This window comes from Malaclemys terrapin, chromosome 1 (assembly GCF_027887155.1).
Source record: "Malaclemys terrapin pileata isolate rMalTer1 chromosome 1, rMalTer1.hap1, whole genome shotgun sequence".
NCBI classification, from domain to species: domain Eukaryota; kingdom Metazoa; phylum Chordata; order Testudines; family Emydidae; genus Malaclemys; species Malaclemys terrapin.
The window spans coordinates 101,741,478-101,761,949 of record NC_071505.1 but is presented as its reverse complement, the minus strand read 5'-3'; the positions used below and the strand labels follow the sequence as shown (position 1 = coordinate 101,761,949).

Here is a 20,472-nt window from a genome sequence, read left to right as displayed (position 1 = left end):
ACGATCTAGGACTTTTGGCATGGCATAGCTACATATCTTGCTACTGTATGAGTGTAATTATAAAGTCAGAATGGCTGAGAACTTAAAAATTAGACAGTAACAGACCGCAAATTCCAGTGAGGATTGAATGTGGTGATATTTTAAACAAAAAAAGGCCACAAACATGCTTGTAGCTGTTTCCATTACTTCACACTGACTCAACAGATGTAATAGACTTCCAGTGACACACAAACTGGTAACAATCCTGGAATCTAATTATATAGATTGTAAAGAAAATAGAGCAATGAAGCATTCTGTTACAAATGATATACACTGTGATGGGGTGTACCAACCCCACATTGAGCTGACAAGGGTTAATGGGCCCACTCAATTCCACCGTGCTGTGCATTCACTCGCTGTCTGGTAATGAAGAGATGGTTAAAAGGGGAGGTGAGGACAGCACAGTTGCTGGCTGACCAGGGTGGAGAGCAGACCTCCTATCCTTTGCTCCTTGAGGGAAAGGACCAGCCCAGGATTTCTGCAGAGATTGCAGAGTACCAGAGCCCCATCAGAGGAAGTTAGGTCTGGATCAGGACTGCTAAGTTTGTTTTGGGACCATTTTTCTTTGCTTGTTTATAAAAGGACTGTTGGCCCAGGTTGGGCTGCCTGGGGGGGACCTGCGGGGGGGGCCTACAAAGATTGTTGCAGGTAACCTCTGCCCTAAAGCAGTGTGGGAATCTGCCTCAAACTCTGTGAACTTCTGACACCCTACTCCAACCTTCCCAGGGGTCTGTCTGAGACCCTAAAGAGCACATGGTCACACAAAGAATTACATCGAAGCAGTGCATTCTATGAAAAAATAGGTCACTCTCAACAGTGCTCCTTCTAACATTACTTTTCCAAACCTGATTTATGTACTGTCACAAGAAAACGTAAAATTACTAGGGCAACCCCTCAAGTGATCTAAACTGGTGTATGTCCACTGATTTCAGGGAACTATTGGTTGAGGATCTGGCCCCCTGTAGCCAGTTACTCCCATATCTAACCAAATCCTTGCAGATTCGGGTTTTCAGCACCATTCAGTTCTCATTTCTAGATTAACACATAGTCTCTCTTATTAAGAAACTAGTGACTCAACTATTTTGTGTTATGCATTGGTAAAGCCAGATATTCCTAGCAGTCATTGTTTCGTTGCGCCATCGTTAGCTTACATCTATTGTTTCTGTCAAGCTTTTTGTCAAAGATTTTACCCGTTCTTATTAGTGAGGATGTGACCTCTCAAACATAATCTTGCAATCTTTTCATTCTCTTCTATCAGATACACACAGCTGAATTTCAGTTTCCTTTGTCTTCTGTCTGATGCATTGGAGAGACTCTTTCATAATTGTGTGTTTTTGTTTGTTTTATATAGGGCTTTAAAGTGCAGCACAACACAGATTGGATTGATTCAATACAATTTCCTGGAACCATATACTGCAGCTTTTTATTATTAAAAATATTATTTTTAGCTTTTACAATTTCTCTGAGATAGAAATGTACTTAATAGTTTTTCTTCTGAGTCTGTGTTGTAGCCCTGCTTTCCTAATGTACCCACATGGTCAAACATTAGCCACTTCTCTAGATAATTTAATCATGTATGCATCTAACATTTTCATTATAAAGAGTTCTGCTAGTGGTTTCATGATGAATGATTATCTAAACTATTAGGATATGACTCTTATTTGGCTCGGTGCATGTTTAATAATGCATTAACAAAACTAAATGATTGTTTATGCGTGTGTGTGTGTATGTATAATATAAATATATAGGGAAAATATACATTATCATACCCATTAAGGATGTTTAGAAACTGCATTTTTCCTGTGATTCATTTTGTATTCTGTGGGATCCAGATTGTTCCCAGGACATTCTACGTGCTTGCTATGCTTTTTCTACCTTGATATATATATCAGACTTGAGAAAAAGAAAGTGAGCCCTGAGTGTTGTGGCATTGAGGACATAGGGGGTGGGAACTGCAGGAATCTAATTAGAAGAACACATCTAAAGGGAATGGATAATCTAAGGCAAAAAAGAAAAAAATCATGTTTGTTGTTCCTCTTATATCTTGGTAGATCTACGTAGGGGGTGAAATCCTGATTCCATTGAAGTTAATGGCAAAACTCCCATTTCATTTCAGTGTGTCCAAGAGTCCATGTAGACAGATATACACTGGGGAATAACATAGGGGGTGAAATCCTGATTCCATTGAAGTTAATGGCAAAACTCCCATTCACTTCAGTGTGTCCAAGAGTCCACGTAGACAGATATACACTGGGGAATAACTCATGTGAATAGGATAACTCACTTGAGTGATGCTTTAAAAACTCAGGCCCTACATCTGTATATTATAGGTGGAGCTAGAAGTGCGGCCTATAGTTAAGGTTGTCTGTTATAAGACCTTGTGTTCAGCTGCTTATATCTAAATATCTTCAGAACAGTAACCTTGATAGTCATATTTTTTATTTAACAAAACAGGATACGTGTGTTTTCTTTGATTGACTTCAGCCCTACATGCTTACTCCACTGAAATAACAAATAACGTGGTTATATCCCATGCATTGTTGTTATGTTTCTAATGATTAAAATAGTCTAATGATGAAAAATAGAAAGAAGTGGTTCAGAAGTGCACAATGCTACTTCAACATAGCATAAGCAAAGGGCACACAAACGTCTGTATATAAAATTGATGATGGTCTGAGCTGTACTGTAAATGGTCTCATTGTTTTGAGTTAATATCAATGCATAACTAGAAAGTGGTAGAGTGAAAGGAAGGTATGTATGTGTTACTCCCAGGTACAGTAAAAATAAAATGTTGCACTGCCCACCATTGCTGATAATTTACATGTTTCAGATGAGCTGTCTCCAAAACAATCAAAGAGCTACACCAAGATTTTTTTTAAAATAGTGATTTTTGAATACCTCATTTTTGGATGCCTATTTTGAAATGCTTTAAAGGGGGCCTAATTTTCAGAGGGTGGGTGGTCAGAATTTTCTGAAAACCACACCACTTTATGGTATCTCAAGTTAGGCACCCAAAAATTGAGGTGCTCAAAATCACTAGTCACTTTTGGAAGGCTTGGCCATGATTACGGCTACATTTTAGTAATGGGTATTTTTGGTAAAAGTCATGGGAAGGTCACGAGCAGTAAACAAAAATTCATGGCCCATGACCTGGCCATGACTTTTATTATATACCCCTAACTAAAACTTGGACCGGGGGTGCTCTGTGGTGGGCGAGCCAGGGGTGCTGAGAGTGTGTGTGGCCCGGGACCTCTGCTGGTGCTGGGCAGCAGTGGAGTGCGGCCTGGGACCCGTACTGGGGTGGCGGGGGGAGGCGGGGCACGACCGAGACCCGTGCTGTGCAGGGGGGGGGGGGGGGTGCGCAGCCCGGGATCCCTGCTGGTGCGGGGGGGGGGGGGGGGGCCAGGCCAAGGCATGTGGCTTATGACCGCTGCTGGTGCTGGGAGGGGCGGGGAGAGGGTTGGTGGGGCTGGAAGACTCCCTACCCAGCTCCAACTGGCATGTCCCTGAAGCTCCTAGGGGGAGGGGCAGCCAGGGGGGCTCTCCGTGCTGTTCCTGCCACAAGCACCTGCTCCGCAGCTTCCATTGGCCAGGAACCAGTGGGAGCTGAGGGGGCAGTACCTGCAGGCGCGGGCAGCACGCGAAGCCCTCTGGCCCCTCTGCCTAGAAACTGCAGGGACATGCCGGTGGGGGTCAGGGAGCCGCTCCTCCCTCCCCTCCCGAGATAAGCGCGGCATCGCACCCCAACTCCTGCTCCAGCCCTGAGCCCCCTCCCACACCCCCAAACTGCTGCTACTGCAGAAGTCACGGAGGTCACGAAAAGTCACGGAAGCCATGACTTCCGTGACCTCTGTGACAGACAGGCAGCCTTAGCCATGATATATACAGTGGCACATGTGATTGTGTATAATAGTTCTAGAAATCACATGAGTTACTGATTAGCTTTATCCCTTGGTATTTTGTCTTGGTAAAACAATAACAAATGATCGGATGTGCAGTTCTGCACTGTGAGGCAGACGGCAAAAGCTACATGAGCATTTCCTATATAATCTGACAACATGAAGTGTTATTTTGTTTTAATAATGGGAATGTAACTATTTATTACGCTCATGGTTTTATTATATTCCACCTGTTTACGTATGTTTGGTATATATTTCCATGCCTGAACATTACCTACTGCTATTTTAATCTTCTGAACTTTTTCCAATATCGTTTTCCCCACATGTTTACAAACATTGGATTTTCCTTTCTGGCAGTTCTAGTAATACTGTTCTGGCATTTGTAGTCCTAATTTTTGCCCTGGAATAACTTCACACTACTAGACTATCTGCTTTTACCCTCTGACCTTCCCCTCTAGCCTGAATGAGTGCCCACACACTGTCACTCTCATGCATTCTGGACCACAGAGTAACATCCCTAACGCGACTGCTTTTTGTTCTGGCCTGTTCTAACAGAATGCTCTAGAATAGAAAACATGCAGAACATCTCTGCTTTGTGTTCATCAACCCTTTTCTGCTTTGGCATCCCATTAACAACAATTTTCTTTTAGTTGTTGTTACATTGCTTGCCTCCATTTATCCCGTATTAAATGGCTATAGCCCTGTCACTATAATATGTCTTGCTTTTTATTTTTCCCCTGAAATTGCCTACTTATCTTTCAAGTCCAGCTGTTCATAGCTTCAGACTAGTAATAATGATACACCCTAAGCAGATCCTTTGCCTCCCCCCACCCCCTTCAACAAGGAAGAAAAAGCTGCCTATGTTTATCCTGGATAACATTATTGTGTTATCTCCCCAAGCTATCTTGCACCTTTCTTAACTTCACTGATAACAATAGATAACATTGTCAAATATCAAAAACACTCCTCCAAATCCAGACAAATGAACACAGTCTGAATGGCAGTCAAACAAATTTGAAGAAACCTTGAAATCTCCCAGCTGTCGCTTTTTTCCAGTATGTCTTGAGAATAGTTACCTAAAATTTTGTTTTCTCCCAGCACCTGGAAATGGAATATTTTGGGTTTAGACTATGTGCGAGGAGGTTGGACTTGAATGAGGCAGTTCACACTCTGCCTATGTCACAATCTCACAGAAAAGCTGGTTCCTATGTGTATGCTGAAACACACAGGGAAACATCTGCCACATCATCACATGGAGGTCAGTCAAACATACTGTTTAACAAGTGCAGACAAAACAAACTTCATCCCAACTCAGTGAAAATGTTGCAGTCCAAGCATGGATAATATGACACAGACAAATACAACCGAGCTTGGTGGGAAACATGATGGAAAAATATTTTAGAAATTCTCTTCTGCCAATCTTGCCAAGTTAAAGCACTACAAACATTTTCAGTTTTACCCAGCAGAAGCAGTGTACTCCGAAGCAGGAGAGGTGAGCTTGTATCTTTTTAGAGTCATATTGCTATTCATTTTCAATAATATAATGTAAAGCACAGTCCTATGAACAGCTTTCATTTTGCATTAATAAAATAGAATACTGATACAGCTAATAAACAGTAGTGATACACACACGCGCGCGCACACACACACACACACACAGATGTAGTAGTGATAATCATTTTAGCCCATTAGACAGTATAAAAATAAACCAAAACAGTCTTGGGAAACTGAAGTCCTCCAACTGCAGAACAAGTTCAGTATCAGAACTGCATATTTCCCTACGTTATGTTGACCCACCTCTGCAGCTGGGAGAGAAATAGTACAGTCTCCATGCCCATTCACTTCTGAGCCTCCCTTTTGAGACTGACAACTATGGTGTCAGTTTTGGTGGTATTTATGTGATGTATAGAACTTCTCTCCACTTGGACTAACACTGCAACTCATTTTGCATAGACCACCAAATACCCATCATATAATGCAGTTATATGCAGTCATAATACATTACAGTACTTTTCTTCTCCATTGCACTTTTCATCCATTAACTAAATTAATCCTCACAGCTCCCCTGTATGTAGTAAATGTTGTTAATCTCATTTTACAGATGAGTTAACATAGTCATGGAAGGTCCAATTCTCCAGTTTGTCCGAGCATGTGCTTGAATACAGTGGACATGGGAGGAGGGGCCCTAGGAAGCAGGTGTGGCTTCTATTCTGAGCTGCTAAGACCCAGCCCACTTTAGAGGTGCATAGGAGTAGCTCTAACTTACACCTCTCGAATGAACTCACATAGGAAAAATGATAAGACAAAAACACCCTATCACCTGTGGTTGCACAATTTTTTTCACAAAGTGCTCACTCTATATCTGACCTCATCCTCAAAGGGAACCTTTCAAAAGACTTTGCTAGACACTAACATGGACTGAACAGAGACACTGGATTTATGGCTTATTAGAACAATTTGTAACCCACTAACCCCCAATAACCCACTCTATGACTACAGGGGTTTTAAGGGGCCACTTCACCTTGAATGGTCCCTTGGTTTAGCATCAGTAGTTAACACATATCGGGGGTAGCCGTGTTAGTCTGTATCCACAAAAACAACAAGGAGTCCGGTGGCATCTTAAAGACTAACAGATTTATTTGGGCATAAGCTTTCATGGGTAAAAAACCTCACTTCTTCAAATGCAGTCTTTAAAATACCACCGGACTCGTTGTTTTAGTTAACACATATTCTATCTGTTCAATCTTGGTATTTAGCTGTGACACTCTTAGTACCTGTCCCAGATCTGAAGAAGACTTTTTATAGCTCAAAAGCTTGTCTCTTTCACCAACAGGAGTTGGTTCAATAAAATATTATTTACCTCCAATAAAATATATTACCTCACCTTGTCTCGCTAATATCCTGGAACCAACATGTCTACAACAACAGTTCATACCTCTCATTACGTGACATTTAACTAGTGAGAAGTGAAATTTATAGGGTTTTTTTGAGGGGGGCGGAGAGGGGACTTAAACCCCTTTGTGAAAAGAAATGTAGCTCATGAAAAAGGAGTTTATGAACAATTTAATGTTATATAGAAGTCATGGTGACCGTGTCTCCTCTTACAACTTTACACAGTAGCTTGGATTTCTTCTTGGGGCCGGGAGATCTTTGTGTAACTGGACAACTGGGGAGGGAATATGGGGGGAAAGGGGAAAGAGAAAGTCAAAGCTAGTGTGTAGGCCAAGACGTGGGTGCATTGGTAGAGCTGTATTGGAAGCTTCCTTTCCCTGTGCCTGATGCTAACCAGTGCTCTTGATGCCTCATTCAGTAAGTTCACCTGTTTTTAGTAAGGCTTTTTTTTAAGGCTACGTCTACACTGCTTACCACTGGCGATGGCATGTAGGGTAGGTGTAGCTACATGCCGCAGTGATGTGTGTAGCTCCACATCGCAGTGAAAGGCTCGGAGGCAGCAGGGAAAGGCTCCAGCATCAGGGAGCTGCTGGAGCCTTTCCCTGCTGTGTCCCCCTGCCAGAGCCTTTCCCTGCTGCTGGCACGACACTGCTAAAAATAACAGTGTAGACAGGGGAGGCATTGCTTGGGCATGTAGAGACCCATGTAGGGTACATACTCACAGGGTTTAGGTGTGACTTTACTCACTTGAGCAGTGCCTCACCATCTACACAGCTATTATACATATGCTAGGGGGGAGAACAGTATATGTCCTCTACATGCCACCGTGAGGAGTGTGCAGTGTAGACGTATCCTAAGAAGTAATATGCATTTTTGAACTCTCTAATCTAAGGAATCTTGGCTTCTAAGCTGTTTGCCTCGAGTTCAGAACTTTGTTAACAGAAGAGAACAAGGGCTAAGACCCTATGGTTGGGACTCGGGAGACTTGGGTTCAGTTCCTGGCTCTACCACAGACTTCCTGTGTGATCTTGGGCAAGTCACTTAGGTGGACTTGTCAAAAACAAAAATGGTCATTAGGTCCCTAAATCCCATTGAAAGTCAATAGAATTTAAGTGCTTCACTATTTATACCTCTGAAAGTCTCCCCCTTTGTCTGTGCCTGGATTCCCCATGTGTAAAATAGATAACACTAACCTTTTCCCCACCCTTTTGCCTGTCTTGTTTATTTAGATCAGGAGTGGGCAAACTTTTTGGTCTGAGGGCCACATTGGGGTTCCGAAACTGTATGGAGGGCTGGGTAGGGAAGGTTGTGCCTCCCCAAACAGGCTGGCCCCCACCCGCTATCCGCCCACTTCCCACCCCCCTCAGAACCTCCCACCCATCCAACCCCCCCGCTCCTTGTTCCCTGACTGCCCCCTCCCAGGACCTCCTGCCCCAACCGTTCCCCCCGGGACCTCACCCCCATCCAACCCCCCTGCTCCTTGTCCCCTGACTGCCCCCTCCCGGGACCTCCTGCCCCAACTGTTCCCCCCGGGACCCCACCCCCTATCCAACCCCCCTGTTCCCTGTCCTCTGACCACCCCCCCAGGACCTCTGCCCCATCCAACCACCCCCTGCTCCCTGTCCCCTGACTGCCTCCTGGGACCCCCTGCCCCTTATTCAACCCCCTCCTCCCCCGGCTCTCCCTTCTTATCATGCCTCTCAGAGCAGCAGGATTGGCAGCTCCGCCACCCAGCTGGAGCCAGCCGCACCGCCACGCTGCCCAGCAGGAGCTCGCAGCCACGCCGCCCAGAGCGCTGGTGGCGTGGCGAGCTGAGGCTGCAGGGGAGGGGGAACAGCAGGGGAGGGGTGGGGGTTAGCCTCCCCGGCCAGGAGCTCAAGGGCTGGGCAGGACGGTCCCACGGGCCGGATGTGGCCTGCGGGCCATAGTTTGCCCACCTCTGATTTAGATTGTAAGCTCTTCAGCACAGGGATAGTCTCTTACTATGCTTATGTCCAGTACCTAGCACACTGGGACCCCACTCTCTTTTGAGGCCTCTTGGTGCTAATATGCTACAAATGATGAGACAAATCAGCAAGGCCTCTCACTATTCCCCTCCTTTCTTTTCCTCTCAGTCCAGAACAGCTGCCATCTTTGTGAAGATTGCATCTGGGTTGTGCGGCTGTTAGGCACATCCCATTTAGTTCCACAGACTGTGGCCTTCTCACAGGAGTTGGATGAGGGCAGGATTCATGGCAAATCAATTTGCTGACCTCTGAAATAATTAAGCCAGTAGCATCGACCTTAAGCCTATTTTTAAATGAATAAACATATTTTTTTTCCCCATATTTCTCAGCTTGCTGTGAATGAGCCTCTCTAAAAATAACAGAGGAGGAATGATCTAGGCTGTTTTCTCTCTTTGAGAAATGGCTATTAAGAAAATACACTTTCCTTCTGTATGCTTGCTACTTCCCCTCTTCTTTCTATTTGTTCTCCTCAGCATGTTCTTTGTTCTCCCAAGGGAAGGAGAGATATAATATTTTCTTGTTTCGTTTGGCTCTCCAGATGATCTTTGCCTGCTTTACTAGACTACAGCCTAGAAAACAGAGCCTTGTTGTTTTTTGCCCAGCAGCATTATTTTTCTTAATGAGAAATGTAATGCGTCTGAAGTGCACGGGACTGATAACAGATAGAGAGATCCAAGCCTTCTGAGAGTTTATGGCCCAGCTATAATCAGGGTGATTGGAGTGCAGGTGTTTCCCACACAGATGTTGTGCAAAAAGTGCCCCTTTAGCCATGATGTATCATGCACACATTCCACTCGTCCTGTGAAGTAAGGCAACATTTGAATGGTGGCCATCTTGCTAAGAGCGTGTGTGTTTTCTAATGGCATAGGAGCTATTAGTTAATATGAGGCTATAAGGGACAATAGGAGACTGTCCAATAGAACTAGAATGGTCACTGTCTGTGTCACTTTGGATGCAGTACTGATGGCAGTAGGTGTGATCAGAATTTGTCTTCCAATGTGCCCTAAGACTGAGATTTTAAAGTCAGTTGGGTGTGCCGTGATGTAGTGTGAGAATCCAAATGTGGGTTCTAAAATCAGTACCTGCAGATGCAGGATCACTTTGAAGTCAGCACATACAGAGAAGAGGTGATGGCATGGCAAGGTGATTCAAAAGGGACCTCCAGGTGATTGATGATTGTAATGGTGCTCCAGAAGGATCCATGATCAGCTCTTCCTTGCTGTGGAATTGGATTGACAGCCCGGGAAATTGAAATCCTTTATTTATAGAACAAGTATAGCACAGAGAAGAGTAGTTAAAAATTTACCCCACCCCATTCCCTTCATCAACTGTGATCCGTAGGACCCTCCTCTGGTGAGATGATCACTGAGTCTCCATTCCATGCTCATTCAGCCCTTGCTCTCTATTCTGAGATTGCTCTCAAAGGGAAGGCAAATGGGATGGTGATTTTAGTGGTGTGTAGATATCTGTTCGCTAGGAGTTGGACTGATATCACCAACTTGTTACATGTAGGCTACTGAACAGGGATTGCCAGTAACTGGCAACCTTTTTGACAGTGCAGGAGAGATGGAGGTGTAGGGTAGGCATGGCCAGGGTTCTGGCAATTTGTGGAGGAGGAACTTCTCCTGGGCCGGGTGCTGTACTTGGGAGGATTTTGGTCATTGTGTGATTAAAAGGTGAGCAGGAGGGCCAAACTGTTTCCCCAGTAGGTATCATTGGTCTAATAGCTAGAACGGGAGACTGGCAATCAGGACACCTGGATCCTATTCCCCACTCTGACATTGACTCGCTGGGTGACTTGGAGTATGTACGTTAATCCCCGAAATTGGGAATCATCATACAGTTCTTTGCAAAGTACTTTGAACCAATAAGGTACCTCTTATGACAGATGTTATATATTAATGATAATACTTAGCATTTACATAAAAGTGTATCTTGTGTAAGGGTGGGATAGGGCAGGGATAGCTATTCCCTCCTCCACCTTTCCTACCTTCCCTACCCCCATCCCCATTAGTATGCCCTCGATATGGCTTTCCGTCTTCTACTCACACCCTTCAACTCACCATCCCTACCTTGGTTGAAAACTGGATCCAGCTGCTTCTATGCTGGGCTTGACACCTCTCTGCTGCCATGTGTGCGGCCCCCTCACTGAAGCCTGCTTCATTATTACACTAGGGAGACTAGGGGGCAGTCTGTGAGACAGCTTAGGCCCTCGCACTGAAGTAAACAGGGAGGAGTTGCAAGCAAAACTGTAAAAATTCCAACCTGCTTGTTTGCAGATAATTCCTGAGGAGAAAAGAAGAGCTGAATTTGCTGACTAAATTATTGGTTGTAAACTGGCTAGACTCGACCATCCTGAGCTGAATTTGAACGACAGGCAAAATAATCCGTATACTGCGTTAAATGCAATGTGTTCGTTCGTTCATTCTTACAGACCAAACTGCAGCAAGAAATGAGAGTCATAAATGAGTTTTTGGTTTGCATGTATCTATGGGAGCCTCTTTAGTTATTAAAATGCTCTGGATACAGATTAACTTCTTTTTCTTAATATATCATTGTTTCACTTCCCTTGAACTGCACACTGTTTGGGGGAGACAGTGAAAGGTTGCCTGGCTTTTCTGTAAGTCTTGTAAGTAAGTCTGTGTTCTCTGCTGAACAGCTGTTGGATAACTTCTTACAGTAGTACCCCTCAGAGGGCCGTATAACTCACAACCCTGCGCTTCCTATAGAAACGGTACCGTTTCTCCCATGGGAGAAGCACAGTCCGGTCACAAACTATGGTAAATTAGGATACTTGGCCTCTCTACCATGACAAGTAATAGATCTTTGTCTTTAAATTGCTGGCCTAAAAATGTGGGGGCTTTACTTATGTTGGGTGGCTCCCATTTAAACAGAAGAGATTATGAAAAGATGAATGTAGCGAAGAAATAGAAATACCACACAAGAGGAAGGTTAACCCGGAGAAACGTAATAAAAGGGACTATCCTCAATTAGCCGTGAATCCATGAGTTTCTTTTCTCTCAAACTGTTATTTAGTAAAATATGACAAGAATATTCATTTCCCCCCAATAATAATCCTAAACTAACTATCGCTATATAATAATACTAGATGAATATAAAGCTATATGGCAGACGTAAATGGTAATTTATTTGCAAATAATAGATTATTGTTCAGAAGTTTTTAACTTAATAGGGTATTGAAGAACAATACAGGTAGGGAAATATCCTCTTGGTTTTGAGAACAAAGCCCTGATCCTATAGCGACTTATGTACATGCTTGATTTTAACTTTCATCCTTAAAGTTAAGCATGTGCCTAGTAGGAAAGCTCATGTGGTCTTCCTTGACCTTCAGGTCCCCTCATCCCTTTTCTTTTCTTTGTAAACATAGATGATAAGAGTTAGCAGATTATTACTAGGAATCCGGTGGCACCTTAAAGACAGACTAACATGGCTACCTCCTGATACATGACAGATTATTACTGTGACTCTTGGAACTGAGTTTTCCCAAAGTGCTTTCCCATATCCCCACTTTTTTAGTTCCCAGAAAAAGTTAGGAAGAAAGTATTAATAAACATACAGTTTGGGGAAACAGAAAGGAGCCATCAGGGGAGCAGTTGTTTTGGGGTGAAAGAAAGCAATGATACACTGATCCTCCCTTACAACCATTGTTCTTGAATGCAGGTTGAGAGCACAAAGGCAGCTCTTCTTTGCATAAAAGCAATTTTAGCCTTTTAGTATTTTTAATCCCTGGGTACATCAGTGGATTTTCTCCATCCATTCCCTCCTATGCCCCTCCCTTCTTTGTAACTGGATTCATCATTACAAACAATAAGAGAGAATGGCTGGAAACTTCATTGCCAGGTGCTAATGACAGCTGTGATTTCAAATAATGAGTCAGTTGAAGAGTACTGCCCCAGAAACAGGGACTCTATTACAAGCATCTATATCCAGTGCAGATACATTAGGTTCAAATAAACATATTATGATTCAGGTTTGTTATGTGTTAAAGTAAATTTGAGATTTGTAAAAAATACTAGAATTGCATCTCAGGGGACCAAGGTCCCCTCTCTACTAAACAATACAGGCAACAGAATTGCAAGCTATCCCTACTACCTTGCCAATGTGCCTAACCTTTTATCTGGAGAAAATCATGTCTAGGAAGGAATGAAAGGGGAGCTCAGTTTTCATAGCCATTTGTTCTTCGGTGTCTCTGCAGAGACTTCAAACTAGTGGTGGGCAGAATTGGAGAAGTTCATTGTTTTGTCATGGATAAAAATTCAGACAATTGTTTGTACCTCTCAGGGTTTTATCATGGTGAGATCAGTCTTTCATCATGAGATTTTCAGTACTTCCTGGCTGAAGCGTGGTCTGAAACGCTGTACCAAGTGAGGCTACAAACATTCTTTGTGAATGCAAATGCCAGGGCTCAGGAGAAAAGTATGAGTGTTAACAAACATATTTATTCTGTGGTATCTGGTTAGACTGGTGCAGATGAGGTAGAAACAGACCTATATTTTTTCAACATCTGAAGCAGATAAAGAATCTCAATTCACTGTCTAAGAAGCCAGCAGGAGCCATTGGATCAGATTCAGGAAACGATAGCTCCCTCCCCAAAGCTATGTAGGGTAAAGAGAAGACACTGTGGTCTTATTCTTACTTGGAGGCAATACTGTTTTTTTCCCTCCTCACCCCACCCCGCCCCCACCCTTCCTCTGTCACTTGTTTATTGTTGTGATAAAAACACCTCTTAGGTGGTCTACACCAGCAATGACATTGTTGTTAGCAGCAGTGGAACTGCACCATTGTCCAGTCAACAGTGGGAGAATTTCTGAAAATGTTCAGGGTAGAAATGTTTAATGCAGATACAGCCTAGTAGTGGAAAGGCATTAGATTTAGATTGGACAGAGGCTCTAGCAATTCTTTTTTGTTTGGTTGGGTGCGTTTTTTTCTTTTTTAATCAGTGTTTTCTTCCCATTCTTTTACAGTCTGTCTTTAGTGATAATGTATTGTGTTATGTTATGATGCATGGAGTACAGTATGTAACAAGCAGCTGTGAGTAAGTAGATGATGGACTGGTTCTTTAATTAGTTCTCAGCAAGCGTTTTAATTGGTGATGACAATGGATAAAAGGTTTTTAATTGGTCCCTTTAAATACCAATGAACTTGACAGCTTAATCTTTTTAAATGTTTCAGAGAGGTGGAGAGATACTGAACTGCCAAAGAGAATGGAAACCTGATATGATTTATTTACAAAAAACGTATTTCAGAGAACAGAGGCATCTTAGGGAAGGCTATGGGTGCTAAAATGGTTTTCCACCTCCTTTATAGATACTACATCGGTCGGCGAATGTACATGTTGGTGTCCGAGCCAGAGATGATCAAACATATCTTAGTGAAGGACTTCAGCAACTTCACCAACAGAATGGTAAGTTTGGTAGAAAGACTCTACTGCATACTGTAAATTCAACACTTGGGAGGCCACATGGCTCATGTAGATTTTGATGGGGTTTCCTGAAAAAGAAGCTTCAGATCTGGCACTGAGTGTTTCAGGAAAACCAGCTATAGAGAGAAGAATGGATGAACTGCTGAATAAAACTAACGGAATGCAAATCTGACCACACATGTCAGCCAAATGACTCCATTATTTTCCAGGGCACTTTGAGGGCGTGAAGAGAAGCTGTTAAAGAGGGAAATAATTGTTTTGTGGTAAAGGCACTGGACTGAGACGCAGGAGAGCAGGTTCACTTCACACTCTGACACTGGCTTCTTGTGTCCAATCACTTAATCTCTCTGTGCCCTAGTTACAAATGGGGATAATACTCTGTGACATTCCCCAGGGTGGAACCTGAACTGCTGTGTCCCTTAGCTCTCCAGCCTGGGATGCTTTTTACACTGCTTTACTGGTGAACAGCAAACCCCTCTAAGCTTTGCTCATTCACAGCCACCAGCATGTAAAGTCGCTCCCTGCTGAATACATGCATGTTATGCCCAGCCATCCATGAACTACATACAGGATGACACCCACATATCCCTCAGCCCCAGCCTTCGTTCCCAGAAATGTGGGTCTTGTACTGTTCAGGACCCTCCTGGGCAGTGTAAGCTCATAGATAGTCCATCATTCCAACAATGGGCAATGAATTTGCACCAGGCTTGTTGACTTAAGTAGAGATTCCGAAGCGTTTCAACCAAAATACATTGGTTTAGATAAAACAAGTTTATTAACTAGAGAAAGATCGATCTTAAGTGATTACAAGTATAGATGCAAATAAGTCAGGATAGATTACAAAAGAAATAAAAGGATAAACATGCAAGCTAACTCCGAAACTTTACCAAGGCTAATAGGTTTAAAAGCAAAAGGTTTGTCTCACCATGAGCTGCAATACATTTCATCTGCGTCCCTTTCCAGCCTGGGACCACTTTCCCCCTTTGTTCAGTTCTTTGAGAGTCGTTGTTGTCATGAGCAGAGAGATGGAAGGAGGAGACAGGTGGCTAGGGACATTTTCCCTCCTTCATATACATATTTCAGTAACAATCATCTAGCAAAATCTCATAATTTTACATGCAGTGTTGTCACACACATTGCAACAGGATAATAATATTCTGCAGACTATGAGTTTTCAGATGATATCTCACAAGGCATACTTAATACTAAATATATCATATCCTTACAAGAGTGGTGAATGTGGGGATTAATTTTCCTGAATGTCCCCATGTAGACAAACCCCCATACTCATCCACATCTATCTGAAACTGGCTGTTTCTGTCTTCCCTATTTCTTCTTATGCAATTTCACCCAAAAAGCTTCCTTTCCTCTTTAGCTAACACTTGATTCTCTCAGTGAAGTGTTTTCTGATGCTGTGTATTAAGGATTCTATATAAAAATAAATAGTATTGAATTGTATGTAAGGCAAGTCATTTGGGTTTATTCAAATGTGACTTTGTATGTGTGAATAATGGTTGCAGAGGGACAAAAGCACTTTCCAAGTAATAGAAGCCTTTTTTCGTTGCCTGTACAGAGGTTATTTTAAAGCTTTTAAGAGAGTGCTTCTGTTTATACTTAGAAAATTACTGAAAGCAAGGTCCTTCTCTATTTTTATTAACAGTTTCTAATTGCTAGTGTAGAATTTAAAATACAAAAAATAATATTACTCTGGGTTATTTTCCCCCTAAATAGTATGCTGATGAAATGGAGAGACTAAAGCATTGGCTTTTGAGTAAGCACTATGCACAAAGCTTTGCTAATGCAGCTCAGTCCTGACATAGAACATTCCTGCTGTTCCAGTCTCAGGCCTCTTCAGCTGAGGCTGTCAGTCTGGTAGTGGTTTTCTGATGCAGTTGAACGGGGAGTAGGCCAAAATCACCAAGCATATTTTTCACCCGTCACCAAAACCAGAAGGCAAGTCCACCACAGGCAAAATCTTAGTAGATTAACCCAGCATGCCACAAAGGCAGTGGTGGCTATGACATGTTAACAAAACCTCTCTGCAAGACCTTGTCTACAATTGTCTATGCCTACACTCAATGCAGCATGTTGCTTTACACATGCCAGTGAATAGCTCCATCAGCAGCGGGGTAGCAGCAGTGAAAGGCTCTGGCAGTGGGGAGCTGCCTTTCTCCACCTGAGCCTTTCCCCACCGCCAGTGTTTCACTGTAGAGGGAAAGGCTCTGGGAGCAGGACATCTACACTGCTTAAAAATAGCCATGTAGATGCGGGAGCTCCCCACTGCCAGAGCCTTTCCCTACTGCAGGTAGATTTCAGAACCTTTCCCTGACGCAGGGAGCTGCCAGAACAGTGAAAGACTCCAGCAGTGGGGGAAGGTTCCAATAGCTCCCTGCTTCCAGAACCGTTCCCTGCTGCCTTCTCCTGCCAGAGCCTTTCACTGCCATGTGTAGCTACACACTGCAGTGAGTGTGGATGCAGCCTGCCTTTCACTGCAGCATATAGTTGCATGTAGCCACATCTAACACTGATGCCACCATAAAAAAGTGTTGTATAAGATTGTGCACATGGAGTTGGTATTTTCCAGGCTGTATTTCTCTCTGTCTTCTTGGACCTTGAATCCAAAGTATATGAAGAAGCAGCTTTTGTTTTCACCCATGTCTCTTTCCTCATGCCACGCTGCTACAGTTGAGGTCAGTAGGGGGTTCCTGTAAATTGGAAGTACAGAAGGGTCTCTTGGTGTGACACAGCCTGGCTTTGTTATCCTTCCTGATATAATGCAAAGCTCATTCTTTCTTTCCTTTGGTGTTGGCTGGGATGGAGTTATTCATTGGAATGATAAGGGTGTTTTGAGGACAGATCTCATCATTTTTTAGGGGCACTGGCAATGGATTTAATTCAGGGGTAGGCAACCTATGGCACGCGTGCCGAAGGCGGCACGCAAGCTGATTTTCAGTGGCACTCAGACTGCCTGGGTCCTGGCCACCAGTCCGGGGGCTCTGCATTTTAATTTAATTTTAAATGAAGCTTCTTAAACAGTTTAAAAGCCTTATTTACTTTACATACAACAATAGTTTAGTTATATATTATAGCCTTATAGAGACCTTCTAAAAATGTTAAAATGTATTACTGGCACGTGAAACCTTAAATTAGAGTGAATAAATGAAGACTCGGCACACCACTTCTGAAAGGTTGCCGACCCCTGATTTAAGTAGTTTAATGTGATATATTTTATTATTATTATTTGTAATATTGTAGCAGTTGGTGCCCCTGTTGTATTAATTTAGATGGACTGTATGGGTCAAAGGTGTTAACATAACCCAGTCACTGTCCAACATTAAACAGTGTTAAACAAGGTCTGGAATGTGGTATACAAGGCCTTAGCCTGCTTAGTACCATGGCAAACACACCATTACATTTTTAACCTGTTATTAAAGATACTGAAAATAAGGAAAAACAATTAAAATGTGAAGTATTAAGTAAGGCGTTCTTTTTAACAACATCCCTTGTTCCCTTTCCCTTTAGCTGGAGAGAATTTTAGAAGGAAAAAAACCCCTTTGTTTGATGGTTTCTTAGATGGTATCAAAGATGGCAGTACTGTCCTTTGGGGAAAAGAGAAGTTAGTTGAAATGGACTGGAGCTGTTGTTGTCACAGCTGTTTTGTTAAAGTAAGATCCTATTTCATCTCAGGTGGCGTTTGGGATTCAGTTGAAGCTGGTAGATAGAGATGGTGATGTTATCTCTGGCCCCTCTCTGGCCTGATTTGGTCAGAGCATCTCTCAGGATTAGGATGACAATGGCCCAGAGTCCCAGGAAATGATTGGGCTGACAGCCACGATGGTGAAGTAGCTTCCATCTGTTCTTTCTCTGTGTCTGTTTTTTCTTCTGTTTGCCCCACCAAAGTTTCTTTCTTTAAGGATCCAAATAGGGAGTGATGGGTGGAATAGCCAATCCCCTCATTATTTTGTCCACCAGTTAAGCCTAATATTTGACAAACCAATTTTGGTTTATTAATCTCTGGACCCATATTTTCTTGTTTACCAACCCTGATTTTAACTGTCCTTGAGTTATATTAGTAGGCATTTCTTGTTTAGACTAATTCAGTTTTTCTGCCTCCTTTTTGTACCCTTTTCCATCAACTTTTGTTGTTCTAGATTATTGTAACATATTATGAACTTTTACTTTTTTGATACTTGAGCCCACAAGAAAAGTAAATTTGTGCTCCGGTTATGGGTCAGGACCCCACTGTGCTAGGTGCTGTATTTATTTAAATTGTGAATGTTAAGTTTTGTAAGGGATTCGCATAACTTGGAAGAGGTGCCTCCAGTATTACTTTGGGCATAGTCTTAGTGAGCCAAGGCTAGGGTAGAGTCCCTGGAGCTGCATTTCCACCAATCCTGTCACCCTAGTACTCCACATGAGTGATGCAGAGGGAGCTAAAGGCTGGACTAATAGCTGTAGACATGGCTGCACTACAGACCCATGCCCTGTGTCCAGGTCAGTGTGTAGATTTCATCTTCTGAGTTCACCCGCATTTCTCTTGCATCAAGCCTAATTACTTGGTGTGTACACAAGCAAAGTGGGTTTCGCCTTATATAAACTGAAGCCGAGCAATATTTATTTTGAGTGCTTGAGTTTCCCTTTGATGATATATGCATCTTCAAGGAAATCTCTTTTGAATGTTGTTGAAAGGAGCGTTTTAGGTCCCTCCTGCCCCCACCTTTCCTCTTGCCCTCTTCATGGTGTTTTTGAATTGCTGATTGGTAATTTTATGCTGTATTTGTTGAAGAAGCCTAGAGTGACTGTGGCTTCAAACTGCATTGAGGCTCACTGTCAGCATCCACTTTATAACAGGCAACCAAGTATAACAAACTAAGCATTATTTTCCTGCAGGGCTGGGGTACTTTTTATTCTTATCCATGTAATCACCAGGCAGGCAGTAATGACCTCATATTTTTCCACATCGACTTGATTAAGATGAGTGCTTCGGCCTTTTTTTTTAATTTTGTACTGTTAATGAATACAGTCTTCATCTTTGAAATACACAGTCTTTTCCCTACATTTACAGTTACAGCAGGAGAGGAAAAAGTGAGAATTAGTGCATAGAACTTGTGCTAAAAAAGTAAGAAATTGATTTGAATTTAATTTTTTCATGAAACCTCAATAAGAATTGTAGCTGGGGACTCTGCTGTAGTAAATGACATCTTTTTCTCACAACCATTACAGGTAATCGCTTGGATTGAGTTTTCCTTATAAGAGCACTAACATGGTACTTGAACCTTTATAGCTGCACAGCATTACTGTGTTCTCTGGGAGATGGGGTTATAATGTCTGTTGAATCATTTTAAGCAGGATAATGATGCATAATGTGTTTGGAATATGTTTTCAGTTTCCACGTTGAAAATTTTCTTAGGAATTAATACTTGCAAATCATTAAAGTGTAAGTTTTATAAAGGACAATCCGGATGTTCGTATTTAGCTGTTAAAAGAGAGCTCCAGAGGTTACCTGGTCTATAATTTGAATGACAAATTGTATCCAAGATACTGCAGGCCAGATCAGTCAGAGAGAATGCAGATTGGTATGCCCCACAGCAAGGGTAAATACTGGATAATCTATGTTTATCTGACTGCTGGAGCAAACATTCTAAAAGGATTAATGCTGTTAGCAAATGGTAAAACTAATGATCGGTCCAGTCCAGAACCTCAAATCTGAATCCCTACAAATTTGGGGAAGGTTACAATTGAAGTCCATGAATCCAAATCTACTCTTACAGCTTTGGTTCTGAGTTTGAGCTATAACATTCCCATTCAGGTGCCTTTCCCTTTCTATTATGGTTGCTGACAATGAAAAAGCAAGAACTATGATCCCCTCCCCTCCAAGAAGTTCATATAACAGGACAATACAAGCGACTTACAGCCTCATTCCCCACCCCCAAATAGTTTCCCCAATTCTTTCATTTTGTATTTGTTTATTCTCCCCACTCCTCCATGTGTTGAGGGATTTACTCATTTTGTGTATATAAATTAGATTGTAATATCTTTGCATTGGTCTCATCTTTATTCTTTAATCTGTAAAGCTGCAAGCCCACCCATGGCACTATGTAAATAATATATCATCAATAAACCACAAGGGGCCAATTTTCTGCGTCATGTTCAGCTGTGGACCAAGACTGTAGAAGTCTTACAGGATCAGCTC

General features: G+C 42.6%; 1 protein-coding gene across 3 annotated transcripts in view; it reads left to right on the top strand.

The window, feature by feature from the left end:
- TBXAS1 (thromboxane A synthase 1) overlaps nucleotides 1-20,472 on the top strand; it is a 337,857-nt gene that overhangs the window by 144,385 nt on the left and 173,000 nt on the right. For all 3 annotated transcript variants that reach the window (XM_054033509.1, XM_054033517.1, XM_054033501.1), the window contains one exon: nucleotides 14,165-14,261. In XM_054033509.1, coding sequence (XP_053889484.1) covers nucleotides 14,165-14,261 — 97 coding nt within the window. The remainder of the gene's footprint in view (nucleotides 1-14,164; nucleotides 14,262-20,472) is intronic.